This window comes from Neolamprologus brichardi, chromosome 16, assembly GCF_056152115.1.
Source record: "Neolamprologus brichardi isolate AB-2024 chromosome 16, ASM5615211v1, whole genome shotgun sequence".
Taxonomy (NCBI): domain Eukaryota; kingdom Metazoa; phylum Chordata; class Actinopteri; order Cichliformes; family Cichlidae; genus Neolamprologus; species Neolamprologus brichardi.
The window spans coordinates 9,195,214-9,219,035 of record NC_142119.1 but is presented as its reverse complement, the minus strand read 5'-3'; the positions used below and the strand labels follow the sequence as shown (position 1 = coordinate 9,219,035).

At 40.4% G+C, this 23,822-nt stretch overlaps 2 protein-coding genes across 4 annotated transcripts in view; both read left to right on the top strand.

The window, feature by feature from the left end:
• The first annotated feature begins 1,400 nt into the window (after positions 1–1,400).
• hsd3b1 (hydroxy-delta-5-steroid dehydrogenase, 3 beta- and steroid delta-isomerase 1) lies at positions 1,401–6,608 on the top strand. Its single transcript, XM_006793599.3, has 3 exons — positions 1,401–1,781; positions 2,079–2,243; positions 5,084–6,608. The coding sequence occupies exons 1-3, from the start codon at positions 1,631–1,633 to the stop codon at positions 5,890–5,892; spliced, it is 1,125 nt and encodes a 374-aa protein (XP_006793662.1). The 5' UTR covers positions 1,401–1,630; the 3' UTR covers positions 5,893–6,608.
• Positions 6,609–7,265: 657 nt separating this feature from the next.
• pla1a (phospholipase A1 member A) overlaps positions 7,266–23,822 on the top strand; it is a 20,908-nt gene continuing 4,351 nt past the window's right edge. The window contains exons 1-11 of one of the 3 annotated variants that reach the window (XM_087830181.1): positions 7,266–7,780; positions 8,986–9,202; positions 10,488–10,665; positions 10,894–11,002; positions 12,251–12,352; positions 16,384–16,518; positions 19,863–19,955; positions 20,771–20,953; positions 21,472–21,561; positions 21,880–21,985; positions 23,048–23,203. In XM_087830181.1, the coding sequence (XP_087686307.1) occupies positions 7,714–7,780; positions 8,986–9,202; positions 10,488–10,665; positions 10,894–11,002; positions 12,251–12,352; positions 16,384–16,518; positions 19,863–19,955; positions 20,771–20,953; positions 21,472–21,561; positions 21,880–21,985; positions 23,048–23,203 (1,436 nt within the window). In that variant the 5' untranslated portion in view covers positions 7,266–7,713. The remainder of the gene's footprint in view (positions 7,781–8,985; positions 9,203–10,487; positions 10,666–10,893; positions 11,003–12,250; positions 12,353–16,383; positions 16,519–19,862; positions 19,956–20,770; positions 20,954–21,471; positions 21,562–21,879; positions 21,986–23,047; positions 23,204–23,822) is intronic. The other 2 variants (XM_006793600.3, XM_006793601.3) reach the window with 2 other exon arrangements.

The following is a 23,822-nucleotide window of genomic DNA, read 5'->3' as shown; positions in this document are numbered from 1 at the left end:
CCAATCACAGTATTTCAGCTTGAAAATGTGACTTTCATTGGACCATTACAGCACCTTGGTTATTTATTTTTCAGTAATTCTGTTTCAGTTATTTGCTGTTGTGCTGGGGATTGCATGACCTAATTTCAGTCAAGCTTTACACAGATGGCCCCACATTTGACTCTAGAATACAGTGGTTCACAGCCCTGTGGTTGCAAAACAAGCACAATCATCACGCCACCTCCACCGTGCTTGACAGTTGGTATGAGGTGTTTGTGCTTGTCAGGGACCAAGCAGTAAGGCATAGAGGACACAAGTGTTTAATTTAAAAAAAGGGGTTTTATTGACACAAAAATATGAAAGATAATTAACAAAACCAAAAACTTGGCCAATGAAAAGGTCAGCTCAATAAACTAAACTCAAAATAGCAACTAGCAAAACCTCAGACACGAGGGGAAAACAAAATGCATGCCATATAACCAACTAACACAAGACAATTAAACTCCAAACACCCCCCCCCCCCCAGGCAATGAAGCGTGTGGTTTAGTCCAATAAGGCTGTCAGCAGCCCTTTGCCACACCTTTTGCCAACCAGGAAGGAGAATCCAAACCCCCAGTTAAACTCAAACAAAGAAAGACGTATTAATATAACATAAAACAGAAATTTAAACATTGTCATCACAGTGCTATTAAACACTGAACAAAACCAGTTCAGTGTTTTTCTGTAATTGCACTGCCATGAATTTAATATTTACCATGCTATCGGATGACTTTGTGTGTATGTTCCTCCGTAGTACAGTGTGATTAAAAGGTGTATGAGTATTGTAGGCGCGCCCTTAAATACAATAAAAGACACACAAAATGCATTACCAAAGAGCTGAAAAGCCACAGTGGAATGTAACAAAGTCAAAGATATTGAAGTGCTATGCGGCAGGTAAATCGGTTATTTGACAGAGGACGTCTCACTTCATGATCTTTTATTTAACTAGTACATTTCAGTGGGAAAAACCTGCTTATGTTTTATATATGTAGGTTTATTGTTACATATTAGACTACTCAGCAGTAGTTCTTCTGTACTTTAATGGGATTTTAAACACTTTACTTGTAATAGATTTTTTATTCTGATTCTGTGTTTGTTCAGTGCTTCTTAGGCCGGGGTACGTGCCTCTCCGTGTAGAATTGTTCAAAAGCAGCAAAGAACCCTCAGCTCCTGTTTTGTTTCCCTCCATGTTGCATGCTGAGTCTCCCTGCCTCTTCTAATGAAATACTCCTTCTAATTAAGCAAAAGATTACATTTTCCAAAAGCAAATGTCCTTGGCATAAGGTGTAAGCCCTTCCAGCCGCTTTTTTGTCCAGCCCCAGAAAGCATCACATTCCATGCTGGAGTAGCTGAGCCCATCCCCTTTTTCAATACTGCCTTGGACGAAAAGTTTTTTTTTAGTAACTTTCTGGGCTTACAAAAAGGGCTGAGGTGGAGAGAACAGAAGGTGTTGTCCGTCCCTCACAGACAGATCACGAAACATCCAACACCAATTCTGTATTCGGGTTTTTCTTCATTTTTAGCCGCTGTTTTTGAGAAGGCTCTGCATCAGAGAGAAAACAACTGCTTTTTGACTGTTAACGGGCCTTTATTTTATACAAAGAGACCTGCAATGTCTCTGCGAGGTGATGTATGCGTGGTGACGGGGGCCTGTGGATTCTTGGGAAAGAGGCTGGTGAGGCTGCTGCTGGAAGAAGAGAAAATGGCTGAGATTCGACTTCTGGACAAACAGATACAGCTGCAGTATTTGCAGAGTTTGGAGGGTAAACCATTCTTTTCTACAAAACATCCCCTTTTCCAGATTAAAATGTCATGAATTGATATGAAATGGGCAGGAGTAGATTTGTCTTATATATATTCCTTTACTGACATAATCGAAGAATATACCAATATAAAGATTTGAGAATTCAGCTTTTTTGAGTTCCTCAATTAAAAGCTGTAATGTAAATGTTTTTAATGTCTCCAATACAGTAGATTGAAAACCAAATATTTGCTTTAGATTAAACTAAATAACTTGCGTCTTGCTGCTTTGTCTCAGTGACTGGTTTGTTTTGTGTCAGACTGCAAAGGTGAGACAAAGCTGCGAGCTTTCGAAGGGGACATGAGGGACGGTGATTTCCTGATCAAATGCTGCCGTGGGGCATCGATCGTCTTCCACATCGCATCCATCATTGACATCAAAGACTCAGTGGAGTACAGTGAGATTTTCGGAGTGAATGTCAAAGGTGAGGCTGTCACAAATCCACCGAAGGCTTACCTAATTCATGTGACTTAAGTATAGATTAATTTATTAACAGATACATTTATCAAATCACATACATAAAACAAAGAAGCAGAATTATTTACAGTTGAAAGGTTTTGTTTTTTGTACCACTGACATTTAAAACTACTTTCATTACTTGTGTTAACTGGCCTTTGATCTGCTTTCACTATTACAGCCCAGTGCTTACTTCTACTTCCTCCAGTTCACACTTACTTTACACTCCTTAAAGCACTTGCATGTCATATGAATATTCCTGCTGCTTTATTTTAGTTAAACCTACAACTGTCCAATGCATTTTAAATACTGTTCACCAGCAAATCAAATGACATAGTTTTCCTTCCTGTAGTGCAGCTAAAGTACTGTGCAACAGTGTTGAGCCGTTCCACATTTCTTTACAGCATATGAGGCAAAAACAGCCTGTGCAATTCTAACAAGCTTGAAAGTCATTGTTTTGTATGACCACCTTTATTCTTCAACACAGCCCAAACTCTTTTATTCAAGCTTCCTTGTTTTTTTAAGTAGCCTTCAAGATAAGTGTTCCCGGCCTCTTGAAGGACATTCAAAGCTCTTTCATACTATTTCCATAATGTTGAGGTCCAACTCTGGGAATGCCACAACTGATAATATCAAATTGTGTGTTTGTCTATATAGGTATACTTTTACAGCATCAGCAGTGTGTTTCAGATCACTGTCGTTTTTGGTCGTTTATTACTAGTAATAATTTGGCAAAGCTAACCTTCTCTCCCTGTTTCCTTGCCTTAAAAAAATATATATATATACACATATAAGTACATATATATGCAGTGTTGGGAAGGTTACTTTTAAAATGTATTTCATTACAGAATACAGAATACATGCCCCAAAATGTATTCTGTAACGTATTCCGTTACGTTACTCAATGAGAGTAACGTATTCTGAATACTTTGGATTACTTAATATATTATCATGCTGTTTACAACTACGTGAATGTACTATTGCTGGGATTTATTACTGTTACTGAAGGTCCGCGGCTCCGAACCGTAGTAAAGGGACCTCTGGCTAATACGTCGGTTAGTGTCGGGCTCGTAGCCGAAAACTAGCTTTACTTTGTTGTCTGGGTCAACTTTGCTTGCGACAGACAGAGAGAGGCGTTGAAAGGCTGCTCCAACGGAACTTATTGTTTTTGGAGGAAAACACGAACACAGTGTACAGTCGAGTCTTAATAGCTTACTTACAACTGGGCTAGTCAGGCACTCTTCTTGGCTGCAGTGGTTATTATTATATTTACATGCTTCCAGCTCCCGTTTTTGCTCGATGACAGCTCGTACTTTTCCTTTTTCTCCCTCCTCGCTCACAGACACATAACGGGTATGGCAGTCCATTCTCCCTGCAGCACGGACTACACTGCCTATGATGCTACATTCTTTAGAGCTATACCGGTAGCATTCTTCCTATTAGCTTAGCACAACAACACCAAAGGGCGCTCTCTCACCCAGGAAACACGCAGAGAGAGAGCGGCACCCTGTAACCATGGCAACCGTAACGCTGCCGCCTGGAACAACAGAACGTAGCTGTCAAACAAAACCCAAACAGTCCTGACCCGCCAAAATATGAAACAGGGAAGTACCGCCGTGCAATCCATTTATTTCAACAAAGTAACTGTATTCTAAATACCACCTTTTTAAACGGTAACTGTAACGGAATACAGTTGCTCATATTTTGTATTTTAAATACGTAACGGCGGTACATGTATTCCGTTACTCCCCAACACTGTATATATGTATACAAACTTGTGTACCCAGTTCTTGTTTGTTTAAGTCTTTAAAGATTTTGCTGTACAATCATTCCTCTGTGGAAAAAAGAAGAGTTTGAATAAATAACTAAAACCTCAAAATTACCATAATATTCACGTCCATGATGAGTGGATGTAAACTCCTAACCATAACTGTAGGTGCCTTTTTTATAACTGAGTGATTCACAGGGTGGCACGGTGATGTGGTGGTTAGTACTGTCTGAAGTTTGTATTTTCTCCCCGTGTCTGCGTGGGTTCTCAAGCTTCCTCCCACAGTTCAAAGACATGCATGGGTTTCGGCTAACTGACTGTGTGAATAGTTGCAAACACGTTTTTATCTGTGCGTTAGCCTTGCGACAGACCTCTTTGGGGTGTATCTTACCCACCCACCTGCGACCCTGATTTGAATAAGTGGAAGAAGATCACTAGGGGGAGCACATTTATCACTGAATATTTTATTCATCAAGATCCACTGTGTGATTCAAGTGTTCTCTTATTTTTTTAACATTTTGGTTTTTACCATGTTCAGCACCACAGCACAAGCGCCAGGTTTCATTATATATAATGTATCTTAAAGCAGATACATAGCAAAACTGGCAACCTGACACAAGAATAACCTAAACAGACAAACAGCAGTAAAATAATGAAGGGAAAACGCATAATCAGAGATGACATAATATAATTGCAGATATTTATTTACACTTTAAACTTATGTTTCTACCAGAAACTGCAATTTCTTTTGATGTTTACATTTGAACTTTATTCAGTTTGTCACTCGGCACATGTACTGAAGACCAGCTTCCTGTTATAAGCTTTATAAAACTTATAAATATTTCTGTTATGATTTGGCAGCAACTTTTCTAGTATAAAGGAATACATGAATGCATTAATTAATTGCCCAAATTAGAATTAATCTCTTTGTCTTTTTCGTATTCTCTTGTTGCTCTGATAACATAAAAGTTTTGTGCTGCTCTGAGATATGCAGTGTTTATTGTTAGTTATATTAACTCAGCAGCATCTTTGCCTCATAGGAACCCAGCTGCTTTTGGAGGCATGTATTCGGGAGAACGTGCCGTCCTTCATATACACCAGCACCATTGAAGTGATGGGGCCAAACTCCAAGGGAGAACCCATAATCAATGGCAGTGAGGACACCGTCTATGAGATTACTTTGGGCATCAACTACAGCAAGACCAAGAGGGAGGCTGAGGAGAAAACCCTGAAGGCCGATGGTGAGGTGCTCCAGAACGGAGGCCAGCTAGCCACCTGTGCACTCAGACCTGCGTATATCTATGGAGAGGGCTGCCGCTTCCTCCTAGGCCACATGGCCGATGGGATAAAAAACCGAAATGTTCTGCTTCGTATGTCGCTCCCCGAGGCCCTTGTGAAGCCTGTCTATGTGGGCAACGTGGCCGCCGCTCATCTCCAAGCATCCCGCAGCCTCAAAGATCCGCAGAAAAGAAGTGCTGTTGGAGGGAAGTTTTACTTCGTTTCTGATGACACACCACCTGTGAGTTATTCAGACTTCAACCACGCCGTGATGTCTCCTCTGGGTTTCAGTATTCAAGAGAAACCCATGTTGCCACTCACCCTCTTCTACTTACTAACTTTCCTTATGGAGACAGTAGCCTGGATCCTACGGCCTTTCATACGCATCGTCCCGCCACTGAACCGTCAGCTCCTCGTCATGTTGAACACGCCATTCAGTTTTTCCTATGAGAAAGCCAAGAGGGATCTAGGATACGTCCCCAAATACAGCTGGGAGGAAGCACGCAAATGCACCACTGAATGGCTCGCCTCCCAGTTGCCAGCAGAGAGAGAAAGAATCTTGTCTAAATAGATGAGAAATGACCAAAAGTCATTAGCACCCAATTAATACTTTTTTTTGTGAAACTGTTAAACATATAGACATAATTTGAAATTAACCATGGAATTGTGAAGTCCTGTTTTTAAGGCTTAACTTTGTAAGATAAGATAATAAACGTCATTAACCCACATGGGAAGTGGGTTAGCACATGAGTGCTACACATAGAAAACAAGTGCTAACCTTTGAACTAAGACTGGCAAGCCTATTAAGGATAGTCTAGGGGGACTGACATACATGTAGAGCCAGCCTCAAGTGAGCATTAATGAAACTACAGCTTTATCGTTTCCACATTGGCTTCAAGCTTTAATACCTACAACATGCACACCAAACACCACTAGCTACAGTAACAATGTTTCTGTTTTGTTTTGTTTCCATTCTTGCCAATTGTGATTTTTTTTACATGAATAACACAGATTTATAGTTTTCCTATGACAGTAAGCAGAAATGTATAGCATGTGAAAACAGAGCATGAGTGTTGACATTTCTTTCAAATGGCATGTTTGTGAAAGTTTTTCAAAGTACACTATGATAACTTTGTCGTATATTTTTGTTCGACTGACAACACAGCCACTAAAGTCATACTGTCTTAGAGCAGGAGCTGTGAATCTGTACTGCTAGCCATTTATCCCAAAATGACACAGAGGATATGTGCTCAGTTAAAAAACTACTGCATGACCTGCTGTTTCTGTCTTACGAATACTAATAAAGTGTTTGTGAGAAAAAAAATTCCCATTCTCATTGTATTTTTACTGATGTTTTTTAGTAAAGCTCATCATCTTGAACTTCAGTGACATTGCAAACTTTGCCATTTGATAAAAAATAAACTCGCCATACTTAAGTGGAGAGTCCACGTTGCACATACGGCTTTAAATCACATTAACACAAAGAAAATGCAAAGGATTACATTTGTGCGTGCATGAATGCATGTGTGTATCAGTGTTACTAGTGTGACATACGGTCAGACTGTGGAAACCTGCCTCTCTTTTTAACAACAAAAAGCAACTCCTCACGGTGTAAGTCATGCAGTTTGTGATGAACACTTGGATTAAGTATAGGTTAGGTTTCCAGGAAATGAATGTTGTCATAGAGACTGAATAGTGTGTGATGGACTCACATGAATTGCTTGAATATGTAAAAAAAAGAATTAAGACTCAAAAATCAGTCTGTTGATTACTGATTTCCAGATTTCTCCGGTCACTGTCAGATGCCCTGTCTCTCTCAAGCAGAACCACGCAAACCCACCTACGCAATGAAGGTCTCTCTCTCTCTCTCAAACGCACACAAACACACACACAATCTAGTGGGCAGCCAGGCCAAGAGTCCAGCCTTTTAAACAAACAGCCATTGAATACAAATGAGGTCATGGATTCACCACCAGGCAAAGACTTTCAACCACTTTTTCAGAGCAAACCCTGACTGGGAAAGGAATAAAAAAGAAAACTGGCCCCCTAATTGAATCCGAAGAACAAAAAGAAAATGACACCGAGAAGTTTGTTGTGGATACGTTCAGTTTAAAAGTGGAACGTTAGAGGAAAAGAAACAGTGAACCCGGGTCTTTATATTCTGGACTAATTTGGCCTGTTTTATATGGATTCCAGCATTGCTTCACCCCTGATGTTTGCCAGATAAACTCTGAGTTTCTGTTTCAGTGTTACAGCACTGCACAGAGCTGGGATTTAGTCAAGCCTAAAGCTGATCACCAATCTGGGAGCTAAAGAGAGCAGCTGAGCACCATTAAGAACTAACAAACTCCTGGCAGCTACTTTCAACATTCACTTCACTGACACCACAGAAATGCTTTGGGAGTGCAAAACCTTCCTCTTCTGCATTTTGTCGGTCTACATCACATCACTGGTGGTGGGTAAGTATTGTGCCAATGAAGGAGATTTGCTCTACTGCATCATTTTTCCATACAGTTATTCTAAATATGTATGCAAAGAGGGTTGAAAGACGGAACAGGGACTGTGTTATGTGAGTTTTTGTCGCAAGTCAGTGATTACGTAACACATAGCACCATATATACAGACGAGGAACTTGTCCTCTACAGTAAAGTGGGATTCTTTTTCTGCTATCTGCATTCCAAGTGTCTTTGTAAGAATCAAAGAAGAAAATGCTCATTTCACATTTTACTGGTAATACTTAATGTATTACCAGTAAAATGTCCTAAAGATGGCTGTCAAAAGTGAAGCTATTGTCCTAGCAGAAAAATGCCTGAAGTGACCAATATAGTACTATGGCTGACATTATTAGATTGTTAATCATCTGATCATTAAATATGCATAGACCTATAAAACCTGTCAAGAAGTCCCGATTAGGCACTGCTTCATAGTTAAAGGTCACAAGCTTGAAAGACTGAGAAATGTTGGTTAAATGTGTGTTGTTAATTACTGGTGACGTTAGGGGTCAGATAAACGTAGTAGAGACAAATTTTAAATAATTACTTCCAAATATAGTAAAGCCAAAGTCTTAAAGCTGCACAGGACTGCCACACTAATTGTTATGTGATGTTTGAAGTAAAGGGGAAGACAATTGGTTATCCAGTTTTGAAAAGGTTAGGATGCTGTGCAGCATGTAAATAAAAACACAATCCAGTGATTTGTGAATCATATGAACCCACATTTCACAATAACATCAAAGGTTTAAACTGAGATAAATCTACTAATCAAAAATTGAAATTCCTTTTGAAAAACATGGACTCTTCCTTCCATAAAGAGGAAAGGGACCATCCAACTTGTCATCAGTGTTTAGTTCAAAACCCTGCAAGTCTGATGGTATGGAGGTGCATTAATGTCTGTTGAACTGGCAGCTTACACGTCTGGAAAACGCCATTAATCCTTAAATGTGTCTATAGGTTTTAGAGCAGCACATATACTCATCCACGCTGTGCATATTTTAGCAAGCCAATGGTAAAACACATACTGCATCTATTACATCAGCATGGCTTTGTAGTAGAAGAGTGGTAATCACAATGCTGTCAAATACAAAACCCGCAAGTTTTATTTCGTGATACAGTGAGGTTAAAACAACAACTACATAGTATGTATTATGCCCTTCTACTTCTACTAGCTTCAGATGAAAGGCAGCAAGATAATCACTGTGCTGATCTCAACAACATCACATGGCGGCAATACCAGCAGCAAAGAGTCAGACTGAACGTCCAGTATCTGCTGCTGACCAGGGAAAATATGGACTGTCCACAAGCATTCAATGAGACCTCCCTCACCATGGAGAACTCCTACTTCAACCCCTCGCGTCCTACAAAGGTTATCATCCACGGGTACAGGTGAGATCCTTATTTAGTTTCAGCATACGAGCCTCTGAATCTTTAAATGAAACAAATGTAATAGTTTTGGACAGATCAGTGCTATCAGTGCTAGAGTAACAGCTGGGTTTTGTTTGACAGCTACGTTCTGTTGTTCCAGGTGGCACGGTTACGGTTGCCATGGTTACAGAGTGACGCTCTCTCTCTCTCTCTCTCTGTGTTTCCTGGGTGAGAGAGCGCCTTTTGTTGTTGTTGTTATTGTTGTGCTAAGTTAATAGGCAGAATGCTACAGGTATAGCTCTAAAGAATGTAGCCTCATGGGCAGTGTAGTCCGTGCTGCAGGGAGAATGGACTGCCATGCCCGTTATGTGTCTGTGAGCGCGAGGAGGGAGAAAAAGGCCAGTGGAAAAGTACGAGCTGTCATCAAGCAGAAACGGGAGCTGGAAGCATGTAAATATAATAATAACCACTGCAGCCAAGAAGAGTGCCTGACGAGCCCAGTTGTAAGTAAGCTATTAAGACCCGACTGTACGCTGTGTTCGTGTTTTCCTCCGAAACGACGCCTCTCTTTGTCTCTGGCAAGCAAAGTTGACCCAGACAACAAAGTAAAGCTAGTTTTTCGGCTACGAGCCCGACATGGAACCCAAGGTATTAGTCAGAGGTCCCTTTACTACGGTTCGGAGCCGCGGACCTTCAGTAACAGTAATAAATCACACAGCAATAGTACATTCATATAGTTGTAAAAAGCATGATAATATATTAAGTAATCCAAAGTATTCAGAATACGTTACTCTCATTGAGTAACGTAACGGAATACGTTACAGAATACATTTTGGGGCATGTATTCTGTAATCTGTAATGGAATACATTTTAAAAGTAACCTTCCCAACACTGGCCACAGTTGATGTTTTCCATTCATTGTTACTCGAATGTGATAAATGGTTTATTTCAACTGAAGTGTTGCCAAGCGTAATGACTTGCTCTGCTCAATATGAAAAGACATTAAAACTGTCTCCTTGGAAGATTTAATAGGCAAAAGTAATGGAGATTATCTGCTTTTTTAATGTTTTTTTAGTTATACATTTTGAGTTGTATTAACAAAAAGAGTGTTAGCTTATTTACATTTAACTTAACCACAAGTATTACCAACTAAAAATGTTATCTAGACTTTATCAAAATTGTTCAGTATTGACATTTTAAGCTCACCAGCTTAGTGTAGTTTAAAAAGAGAATTTAGTAGTTATTAACTAGACTTTTAATATTAATATACTATTAATGGCCTTCTGACCGCAACCCATCCTTGCAGGACCCGTGGGAGTAAGCCCTCCTGGGTGAAGAGGTTAAGCCAGGCGCTTTTAAGATCTCAAGATGTGAATGTGGTGGTGGTGGACTGGGTCCGCAGTGCGTCCTTTGCCTACAACCTGGTGGTAGAGATCTACAGAGAGGTGGCCATACAGATTTCTGTCCTCATCAATCAGCTGCAGGTGCGAAGCTGTTCAAATGCTCGTTAGCCACAATACGACCCTGAGCAATGTAAATGTAATTCAGGCACAATTAATTTTACTCTTTAGAGAAGTATTTTCTAGATATTATGTAGTCTATGAAAAAAGTCTGCAAGAGTTATTTTTTTTCATTCTACAAATGACAAAAATATGTTTGTGGTTGCTTATATTGAATACAGAGTCTATTCTTGCGATTGTCTTCTCCAACAGAATCATGGCTGCAGACTCGAATCCTTCCACTTTATCGGGGTCAGTCTCGGGGCACATGTCGCTGGTTTTGTGGGAACTTTGTTTGAAGGGAAAATAGGAAGAATCACAGGTGAGTTCAGACACCTTACATACATATTATCTCTTGCAATGTAAAACTGAATTGGAAACACAACTGCACACTTAAAAAGACATTGCACATGTGCTCCACCTCAGAATAATACTCCTTGTGGTGGAAATAAAGTTTAGGTTGCTGGTAGCTGGTATTAGGTTTACAGAAATAAGGAGACAACAGGAGTGAAGACAGTGAAGGTTTTCACAGCGCAGGCTCCTCAGAGATCTCAGTGTGACCCTGAAAAATTAGCAGGGCTCTTCAAAGAACAACAGTACATTGAAAAGAGACACTGTGAAGTTTTTTGACAAGGCTCAGTCCCTTTCAACAGAGCACCACCAGCACAATACACCACTGTTCAGTTGATAATATTAGGTCTTTTTGTCTGATGACACAGACTTGTGTGGGGTTAAATCAGAGGCTTTACTGATCCCAACAAGAATAAAATTTGAAAATGACACCAAGCTGATGAATAAAGAAATTCAAAAGCTTTCTCTAAATGTTCCCTTAGCTTATTGTTGATTGAATGGGTGGTCCACAGGATGGGTGGGTTGGTTAGTTGGTTGGTTGGCAGGCACAATGGTTGTTTGACTTGCTTGTTGGTTTGATGGTCAGTTAATCAGGACGGTTGTTTGGATTTTGTTATTGTTTTTTGTGACTGGTAGAGTTCAGCAACTTTAAAGCTTTGAACCAATACATTTGTTTATTTAGGTGATAGGGGATTTTTGTGTCCCTATTTTTGTGTCTGGGTTAAGACAAAAGGCAGACACACAACAAGATTTCTACAAAAAAAAAATAGCTATGCTGGAGAAAGTGAGGACATTTTTTATTTACTTATTTTTTTTGCAATGCTGTTTGCAGCTAAACTCACTGTTTACTGAACATTTAATTGAATATTTACTTTCTCTCGCTTCCTCTCTTCTACTGTTCCCATTTTTTTTTACTCTTCAGTCCTGCCAAACCTCTGCCTTACAAACGGTCACTGAATATTTATAGAATAAACTACAACCATAAAATCCAAACTGAAAACCTCATATAAAAAGACTAGTCATGTTCCCAGGACATGGGGACACTGTTTGACATTTTAAACACAAAACACTAATGTGTACTACACTGATCATAGTTTCCCTAGAGAGGAAGTTCTTTCATTATGAGACTACTGGAGAAAAATGACACTTTTTGTTGTTTCTAGTAATATAAAATTTCATGGCATGTGCTTAATCTAAAAGATATTTAACTTTCAAACAGGCCTGGACCCTGCTGGACCCATGTTTAAAGGAGCGGACACCTATAGCCGGTTGGACCCTTCTGACGCTCAGTTTGTGGATGCCATCCACACAGACTCTGACTGTGAGAAAACGTTAACTTAACCTGCAAATTTATTTCCATCACTAACATGGCTTAGACCACTTACTGTTGTTGTAACTACATGAAACCCCTTAGAAAACATCATCGACAGATCAGCCAGGCTGATGACTTCTGTTTTTTCCTCATTACTGGAAGTTATGAACAAAGAGCAACTGTGGAACTGTAACATTACGCTTCACTAAGGCACACAAAGATATCAATGTGCTTTTGTTTGAGTTTGAGGTGTGATAAAACACATTGGTTGTGCATATTATTCAAAATGCCTGAAGTCATCAAAGCTTTGAAAGACTCTAATGTTCTTGTTGTAAAGGCTCACCTTTCAGCACATTCACATCACCAAATGCACCTTGTTTCTTTTCCTCACCTTTGATTGGGTGTGGTGCTTGGCCTTAATTGCACTCACCTGTCACTCGTTATATAAGGACTGCACTCACCTACCCCTCACTCTTTCTTCACTCCCACATGGGGCGGCAGCTGAGAGATAGCAGTCCATGTGTGTCTTTCCTTCCTTTACCCATTATTCAATAAAACGACAAAACCTGTAAATTGACTGCTTATTCTCATTCTACTCGGATGAGCCCATGATGATGACTACTCAACCCTGAACCTTCCTTCCTCCAAAACATGGTCCTCCGAGCCGGAGTAGTGTTAGCATCATGGATTCACAGCAGCCATTGACTGAAGATTTGAGATGTTACGGTCGTGAAAGGCGACCTCCTGCCCACCTGCAGCAGTATGACGTTCAGTATCCTGGAAGTAGAAGTGCTAGATGTGATACAGAGAGTCAAACAGAATGCCAGCATAGTGACACAGACACACATGGGCTGCAGGATCCTGACGGGGAGTCAGAAAGTCAGCCAGAGACATCCCCTGCTCCTTTACCCACAAATCAAGATGAGGTGATGAGGGAACTCCTGATGATGATGAGGGAGATTAGGCAACTTATGATTCAATTATCTCCTCCCCATTCTCGCAGTTCCTCCAGATCTTCAATTCACACTGTCTCATCTGATGAAAGCAAATCCTCTGTATGCGGTTTACAAGCCATTCCCCAAACGCATCAGCAACATGAGCAGTTCCCAGTAATGGATCCAGCAACATGTCAATCACCCTCTCAGCCCCCACAGGTTAGCCGTCACTCTAGTGCAGTTCCGTCTGCTAGCCCTCCTGTCCCTAATTCAACAATATTAGATGCTGCAGTTCCTTCAAGTGGTTTGCCTAGACCAGTTTTTCCTACACCAGATGAGACTCCTTTTAATTTCCTGGCCACGCCACTGCAAGGTCCATACCAGATTTCCTGTGTTCCACCTGATGTTCATCTAGATGAAGACCCCGCTCAACCTCTTGTTTGCATTCAAGAACCAAGGCAGCACCCTCCTGTAAAGCAGCAACCAGCTACATCTGATGGTTTGCATGCACAAAAACCTTCGGCACCCATTACTGCTAGTTCTAGTCACCCTGTTAGCACTAGAACACATGTGTATAAGCTTGAGGGTCCTTCTTTCCCAGACCTTACCAGAGAAGATGAAATCCAGTATAGGCTGTTACGAATGGCCCTTACTAACCTGCTTGACCCTCATGAGACAGAGCACTTTAAATATCATGTCCTTCTCGATCATCTGAAAATAGACCAAGCTAAACGGTTAGCTATTTCCTTTTCCTATGCTCCTGACCCATACACTCAAGCCATCAAAGCTCTTGATGAGCGTTATGGGCAACCAAGACAGCTAGCATTGAAAGAGCTACGTAATATACTGGAGCTTCCTCCTATCAGAGCAGGTGATGGTCGGACTCTGGATAACTTTGCTCTTCGTGTGCAAGCTTTAGTTGGTTTGCTTAGCACTCTGGGTGATCAAGGACGGACAGAACTAAATTGTGGCTCCCATGTCGATCGCCTACTCGAAAAGTTGCCCGCAGAGCATTCCAGTCGCTTCAAACGGCACATTTACAGGGAACAAGGAGATATGATGTATGACTTACCTTTGTTCTCATCCTGGTTGCAAATGGAATGCAAGTGTCAATCGAGAAAGGACAGTGCCGTTTCATCCTCTAACCAGCCACGACCTGCCCATAAGTACACCTCTCCACTCACAACAATATTACATGGGACAAATGCATCCGATCCTGTAGAGGCAGCACAACCCATCATAATGACCAAGGCAAGATGTGCATATTGCTGCTCACCTGAACACCACATTAGCAAGTGCCCTGAGTTCATTAACAAGACAAAGGATGAGAAAATACACTGGATAAAGAGAAACAAACGGTGCTGGCGTTGTGCTAGACCTCATCAGGCTGCAAAGTGTGATCTGAGGAAAGCATGTGCCACCTGCATGGGAAGACATCTACAGATCCTATGTGAGGTGAATCAGAGACCTAGCACTGAAGTTAATCCTGTAGTGAGGACACTGTACTTTGATAAACCTAGTGACTGTCCTAGTGTACTATTAAAAGTTGTGAAAGTGCTCCTGCGTAATGGCAAAAGAACCCTGGAAACATATGCAGTACTTGACGATGGCTCCCAACGTACCATGCTTCTGACATCAGCAGCTCAGCATCTCCACCTAACTGGGAAAGCTGAAAAATTATCACTCAAAACTGTCCGTCAAGAAGTTGAAACTATTCAAGGTTCTTCCGTAAGTTTCAAGATTTCACCTATCGCACATCCAGAGAAAACTTACACAATTAACAATGCCTTCGCTACAAGTCACTTAGCACTTTCAGAACACACCTACCCCGTATCCTCTCTTCAACGGAGATACAAGCATCTTCAAGGTATCCCATTAACCTTTATTAACAAAGCAGCTCCACTACTGCTCATAGGCTCTGATCATACCCACCTTATTACGCCTATTGCACCAGTTAGACATGGACCATTTGGATCCCCGGCAGCAGTCAAAACCTGCTTAGGATGGACATTCCAAGGTCCAATCACAGACTTCCAACCCCAGAGCAGTTCCACGCATGCCCAATGTTTGTTCACATCTTCCAGATCAGGTTCAGGAGAACCACTCCAGCACATCCTTGTGTCCGCTGATGGCTCTGAATTCATTCAGCCACCTCATACTCCACCATCAGCAGAGTATGAGGTGCCCCCAGCACCTGCAAAACTGCCCGACGGTCTGCAGGTCTGGGCCTGCAGCTGCATCCCACGCGGTTGGCATGCTTTGCGGCTGCTTTGCCGCCACCGCTGGCTACATGGTCGGCCCCCTGAACTGTCTGGCCTGCGTTGTCGACCTCTAGGTCGACCCCCTGAACCTATATTAGACCTGTAGCATGTCTGATTCCTCTGCCCCCGCTTCGTGAAAAAGAACATCTCTAATCTTTGAACATATTTCTCAGTAGAAATATGGGGGCGGCTGTTGTAAAGGCTCACCTTTCAGCACATTCACATCACCAAATGCACCTTGTTTCTTTTCCTCACCTTTGATTGGGTGTGGTGCTTGGCCTTAATTGCACTCACCTGTCACTCGTTATATAAGGACTGCACTCACCTACCCCTCACTCTTTCTTCACTCCCACATGGGGCGGCAGCTGAGAGATAGCAGTCCATGTGTGTCTTTCCTTCCTTTACCCATTATTCAATAAAACGACAAAACCTGTAAATTGACTGCTTATTCTCATTCTACTCGGATGAGCCCATGATGATGACTACTCAACCCTGAACCTTCCTTCCTCCAAAACAGTTCTCAAGAACAATCAAACCTTCTCTTTCAAATAACACTAGCGTCCCAGTGCCACTGGCAGTCATCACACTGCCGCCGCCGTGTTTTACAGATGATGTGGGGTTTTTTGGATCATGAGCTGTTCCACGCCTTCTCCACACTTTTTTCTTGACATTATTCTAATAGAAGTTGAACTTGGTTTCATCTTTCCAAAGAATATTTTTCCAGAACTGTGCTGGCTTTTTTAAGATTTAGATTTTTAGCAAAGTCCAATCTAGCACTTTTGTTCTTGAGGCTTATGTGTGGCTTGCACCTTGCAGTGAATCCTCTGTATTTACTTTTGTGCAGTCTTCTCTTTAGATATCGATATTTCAACCTGCTGGAGAGTGTTGTTCACTTGGTTGGCTGTTGTTGAGGGGTTTCTCTTCACCGTGGAAATGATTCTGCAATCATCTACCACTGTTGTTTTCTGTGGACGTCCAGGTCTTTGTGCATTGCTGAGGTCACCAGTGCTTTCTTTGTGTTGCTGTTCACACCAAAATCTTCCAAATGCAAGCACCACACATCAAATCAACCAGGTCTTTTAGCATTTTATCTTCTTAACTGATAATGACATAACAAAGGAACTGCCTAAACCTGCCCATGAAATAGCCTTTGAGTCAATTGTTCGAATTACTTTTGGTCTCTTTAAAAAGAGAGTGCCACATGTTAACCCTTGTGTTGTCCTCGGGATTCCAATATACTTGTTTGCCATTCACCTACAGGTCATTTTTGACCCGAGGACAACACAAGGGGGAGCTGAAACTCTCAATCCCGTTTGAATGCGGATACCCTCAAATAAAGGCTTAGAGCAGGGGTGTCAAACTCAAATACACAGTGGGCCAAAATTCAAAACTGGAACAAAGTCGCGGGCTAACATTAATATTTATTGAAAAAAAAATCTTCCTCTAGATATAAGAATGAATCTTTTCTTATGGACTCAAACAAGTTTTGCTGAAAAACTGAATATGGAACAAGCAAAGCTTACTACTAAATAATATATATATTAGCTGTATAATACCAGTAGGCCAGCTCTAATAGTAATTTGGTATGGCTTTGTGGGCCAAATATAATTAGGGCCAGAGTGGGCCAGAGTTTGACACCTATGGCTTAGAGTATACATATTACATCCATGTCCATGTTTCAGTAAACAGGTTAAAAAAAACAGAACTTGTGTCAGTGTCCAAATATACATGAAATTTGCAGCATTTATGTTTTTTCAAACCAAGCTTGATTTTTTATTTTTTTATTTTTTTATCTCTAAAAAAATCAATCAGACCAATCAGAACACTGCATTTGCCAACTAGTGTGCTGTAACTCAAAGTGCACACTGTTACTGAATATCCAAATAGTAAAATAATACTATTTTACTTAAGACACGCAGCTAGACACTGCTCCAGGTCTGCCAGCTCTGAGATTATTTCTCTGCCTCTTCAGATGTTCTGCCAGCAAGAGTTCAAACTGGCCAACATGAAACATATACAAAAACTATCCAACCCTGCTGCTGCTTTGGGAACTGGATTCTGGATGAACCCAGAATGTCTCATCATGGCTTGATATTGACTTTTTTGTCACAATGGATTTTTTTAGGGTGGATTTTCTGCAAAAACAAACCCCATTCTGTGTGTGTGTGTGTGTGTGTGTGTGCGCGCATTACGCAACAAAATCTGAATTTCACGTCGTTTTTTCACAATAGATTGTTGTGTAATGGTCTTAACACACAGATGCATGCATAAACATGCTTATTTATCCCCAGCATTGTTCCAACTACTTACTGCCAGACCCTCCTGTCTCTGGACAGCTAGACAAAAAGTGATTTCTGGTATTTGCCAAAAAATGATTGTAGGTATTTAATCAGTTGTAAATTACTTGTTGGCCTATTTTCTGTGAAACATATGTCAAACATATCTCTTATGAGTGATCTCAGTTAACAGCCATTTTAAGCCAGAAAGAACATTTTGTCACCAGGTAGAAGCTACAGTCAGTTTTTGGTAAACCAACTTTAACACTCATAAATAAAATTATGTAAAATCCTCATTGATATTAAAAATGTGATTTTCAAGAGCGATCAGGCCAAGAGGGCAGCAGAAACTGCAACAAATATAACAGTTATAAAGATATTTTAAGTTACCAAAAAAGACTGGACTGCTTATAAGGTAGAACACAGTATGTACAATAACGCAGTCATAAAGATAATTGTAAAACAGATCATTTCTTTACTTTATATATAACCCCTTTTGTAAATTCTGTTGACTGCAGACTATTTATGAATATAAGCAAAGATATTCGGTGTAAAACACGTGTGTATACACTAGGGCTGCCACAAAGGATAGTCGACTAGTCACCGATTATTTTTGCAATTAGTCGACTAATCAGATCATGCATCCATTGGATGTACAGCATACAGCTTATTGCACCAGCATGCATCTGCTCTTATATAACTATCATTAGCTTACAGCTTTAAGTGTTTAACGTATGTGCTAACTAAAAATAAAGACAAGATAATAGTTTATTAAATTTTAATGAAGTTTGCAGATTGTTTCGGTGAAGTTTAATAAACTCCTTGCTATCTAAAATATAACAGGACACCGGAGTATATTCTGGAGCATCTCACACTTCTGATAATCAGCTGTCTGCTTCACGTTTATTCAGCTGTGTAAAAACTATAACTTTAATCTCAGCCAGACCGATTTACTCAGGAACAAAAATACTAAAAAAAAAGCCAAACAATAATATTTTTAAGTTATCTAAGTTACTTATATATGTTTAACCTGAGTAGCGAAAGACGGCGGTGGGTTTGAAAATGATTTGCCTGAGTCCGGTGTTCTCACGGGCTATAGTGAGCCTTGCCCCCGGCTAACTATCGAGCTAGTGGGTAACAGACGTCTCCGAAAACATCGGAGCGCTTTTGAAAATATGTGGTGTCTTGATAAACTGAGCAGATATTTGAGGTTTACACAGCTACATTCTCGCCTGAAAATATGTTAAACGTTTATTTTGTGACTCAGAAAGAATAATAAGAGTAATATTAAAACTAACTAGCTGCTGCCATTGTTTGAAACTGAGCTGGGCCGCGCTATGAATTCTGGGACAGAGCTACTTCTTCTTCTTCGGGGTTCAACGGCATCCTTGTACATGCAGTTCTGCCATCTTCTGTCTCAGTCCGTTATTACACTCTTAAATTCTACATATTCCTGCGTCTTTTGTGATCTTACAAAGCTTCAAACGACGAGTCGACTATTAAATCAGTCGTCGACGACTTTGATAGTCGACGTAATCGTGACTAGTCGACTAATCGTGGCAGCCCTAGTATACACACGCACACAGAGTTACTACAAATCACTTTTTGGCACAAAACCAGCTAATAGCCGAGTTTAGCTAAGTATACTAGCTAAGCTAGGTTTGAGTTTCCTAAAAATCACACTTTACCTCTGATAAACAGTTTGATTACATTCTCGCATCCTATGAGACTTTGTTCGCTCATGTGTCCATGTCCAACAGTGTTACATTCACTTCAAAGAAAGTTTCACTAATAACAGCTAACAGAGACTAACAGTAGCAAAACCAGCAACACTTCCACATATCTTTACCAACTCACCTCACTCACCACTCTATTTTTTCTAAGTCTAATAAAATGTCCTAAAAGACTGTATTATTAGTTCATTGGAAGTCTTTTGTATGTATTAACACTTGTATTACAGCTGATAAAATCACATTGTGTTTATACCTGAAATTTTGTTTGCAGTGCAACGTAGCAACAAATTGCTGACAGTTTTCTTCTGTATCAGATTTTGGCATCTCCATCCCTGTTGGCCATGTGGACTTCTTTCTGAATGGAGGGAAGGACCAGATTGGATGTGCACGCTCCAGGTTTGACTCAAGTAAGTTTAAGACTCACTAAAACAAAAACAAAAAGAGAGGGGGGAACTAGAAGGAAAGGAGCTCTTTTTTGGTTGTTTTCACATTGGTGTAGTTCGCCCTTGTTTTTTTGCCCTCTGAAGTTATAAATGAAATTCCAGTTACAGATGAGTAGATTTTGAGCAGAGCCAGTTTTTCGTCTGGACATTTTTTTTCCCCATTACTTTAATGAGAGTCTCTGGACATCTGTCTCCCTTAGTAGTTTGTTACAGATTCAAATATTGGGGATGGATACAGGAGGAAAAAACAAAATAACAACACTGGTCCGGCCGGGTCAAGTCAAACGAAGATTTAATGAACACACGTGTGGGAGATGGACACCATACAGCAGACAGCATCAGATCTCAAAATGGTGGAGCCTTGATCAAACTCTTATAGCTTCTAGTGGCCCCCACCTAATCATAAAAGCCTAAACATTCACATTCTTTCTCTCACACGGCGCCTAAGCTACGACCTTGGCTCCCTGTTTATCTGCTCCTGCTGAGATGGGGCAGTATGCTCTGTTCTCTTCTAACCAGACAAATAAGGCGATGACTTTCTGGAACAGTATTTCTTATAACTCAGCAGTATAATGCATCATAAAACAATACCATTCATTCACAATAAATCAGCAGTCTAATGTAATACAAATCAGTTTAACAAATGTAATAGTTATCGCCTTCTTCTAATTCAGGAGAATAATGCAAACTAAAACTACATAGTAATTCACAATCTTTAATTAGGGGTCTAACATGGCATAAAATAATATTATAATCCGACAAGTTCTATATTTTGTCAGTTTTCTTGTATTTTTTAGTGTACAGTTATGTGATATGTGACCACATGAGGGCGCTGGACGTCTACATGAGCGCGCTGAACGGCTCGTGCCCGTTAATGGGGATCCCGTGCTCCAACTATGAGGACTTCCTGAAGGGACGCTGTATGGACTGCGACATCTTCAGAGGGAAATGTCCAGTAATAGGTAATAACACGTGGGTGACCACCTGCAGCACACAGACTGCTGCTGCTCCCTTTTATCAGCTGTTAGTTTCTAACTATCCTGTGTCTTACTGTGAAAAGCTATGAGTGCATATTTTGGGAGTGTCATTTGTCTCTACAATAAAAACGTTTCTCAGCTCGAGATTAATATGACACTGAGTTATAAGTTATATTAATAGCCCTGCAGCCTATAGTGCTGCCTCATTATTTTTACAAGACTTGCTGCTGTCAGTGGTTCTTCCATTCTATTGCAAAACACTTGTTCCAACAATACAGTCTATTAACTATAAAGTAAATCTTAAGTATTTATAAAGTTGTTATGACATCTCACTTAAAGTAAACTGGATAGGTTCTTTTTTGCTTCCACCTCCAGTGGAGCCGACGCTGTCACGTCGGCTTTTGACAGATTCTTATTGTTTCAGCTTCTACATACTCATACAGACATAGTTAATGCACGTGAAATTACTTTTGACTCATTCCTTTTAATTATGTGTGTTCCAGGTTTATCAGAAAACAGTGGGATATCTATATCTCCCATTCCCAAAGAGCAGACGCTATTCCTCCTCACGACTTCTTCACAGCCATATTGTGGTGAGTGTTGCAGTGTATTTGTGAGACGGGGGAATTTTTCATTTTTTCTTAAAAAGAAATGTTATATTCTTGTATCTCCTGTTAAGAAAAATTTAAAACTCTGAGTAGTTTGAATGACGTTCATTAGACTTAACCTCTCGTCAGTACACATAGAAGGCAGCTAACTTAAGAAATTATTTTAATCATTTATGCACTCTGACTCTTCCCTACCGACCCACCAATAGCAAGATTTCCTCTTTCTACTAAACTAGCACGGTTTAACAATTCCTGTTTTACCGTACTTTAAAATGAAATTTTTCCCACTGTTCCCCTGCTCAGCTCACCACATCCTGGTGGAGTTGGAAGTTTCGAAACTGGATAAGAGCGCTGAGATTGAAGTGACCCTGACAGCTGAAACCCTGGAAACAAAGCAGATCCTCAGGCTGTAAGTATCACAAATATCATACGCATCTCATATTGCAAAGATCCTACTCTTTAAAGTTAATGAATAGTACAATATGTACAGTTGGATGTACTGTATTCAGTTCCATACCTAAAAAGAACAAATTAAAAAATTAGGAATGACCAAAACTCATCGCTAGCAGAAAAATCTCACTTTAAAAATGTCTGCATTCAGGATCTGAATCCCTGAACATGCACTTTATTTGGTAAAGTATATCAACAGTTTCGGCATTCCCAAAAAAGCATCTGTTCCTGATGTTGCGGATCCCACATGAGGTGACTGCATCATGTAGGTTTTGTACCTGTGCGTCCTTGATCTTCACTTCTGTTACATCCCGAAGCGTCCTTCTGAATTCAGAGCAGGTTATGGTCTCATGAGCACGTCACTTTCATGAGACCCGTTTGAGAAAGCAGCTTTTTGCTTTGTGATGTTTAGCATTATCCTGCTGGAAGCTGCCATTAGAAGATGATAAGTTGGGGCTATGTAATGATGCACATGTAGGCTGATGGTTGTAGTACTGCTTATTTGGTATCAAGAGGCTCAAAGTGCCTAAATAGTTGATTGAAGACATACAGTAAAGGAAGGTGAGCTGAGATTTCACTAACTGTTGAATAAGAGGGAAAAAAAGAAAAAGACCACATGATAAAGATAGTTGTTCCTGTGTTTACAGAGACTAAAAGACAGTGATGAATATTGGTAGTATTTTCATACCAGTTTGCAGGTAAATTAAATTCAATAGGAATGTATTACAAGTCATTCTTTGTAAGCAATTTTTGTGTATTGTTTTTTTTTTAGTGTTCAGTTTTTATTTTAGCAGATGTACTGTATGGGTAGAACAGTTCAGATGGGAAAAGTTTTGGGAAAACATGTTTTCAGAGCACAAGTTTAGTGAGTTTAGTCTTTTTTTTTTATTAAATCTGAAGAATGGCACCACGTTTGTTTTAGCTGTAACTTCCCAGTATGATAAATGTTGGTTGTGTGAAAGCGCCCGTCTCATCTTGTGTGGTTTATTATTTTCACATGCACTATATGTGTGTATTACAGTCAGACAGATACAACAGTGTACAGGACGGTGATGGCTCACTCTACCCCCCAGTGTGAAATCAACTCCATCAGGCTGACAAACACAGGAGCTCGCTTCTACAGACAGGCAGAGATCCACGTCAAGTCTGTCTGCGTGACTGAGTTTCCCTCTCTCAGGTAGGACGCAGACACAACATGCACATAAATACAGTTCAGTTCAGCCGCCGGTCCTCTTCTCATTGAAACAAATACTGGAGTGCTTTTTTTTTAATATGTTCTGTAGCACATAAAAAGTCAAACACAACATTTACCAATGAATTGAACCAAGGCACGATTTACAGGCAAACACCTGTATGCTCAGCATATGCTACAATTGCTTATTCCATCCATCCTTTCCATTTTCTTAACTGCTTATTAGGGTCATCGGGGGGCTGGAGTTTATCCCTGCTGTCTTTGGTTGATAAATTTGCCAAAATATGTAAACACACAGCTTCAGTTTGTTGTTATTGCAGTTTCCTGTTACAGTACTTTGGACAAACAGAAGCAAACGTTGCTGCAATGAGTCAATGAAGGTATAGTTTTCAGCAATACATGTTGTTGTTTTGTCACCCAAAGCCTTACAGCAAATTGCTCTACAGAAATTCTCTCTTTAGGTAATTAAGAAACAGGGTAAACGGACATACTAGAGAATAGTATCAGGTCTGTCAGCTGTTTAATGTGCCAGTCCTGCAGTCTGCTGAAAGGTTATGTCATGATATGAGAGAGAGTTGAAACCAGTGTGCGGCTTTCTCTTTGT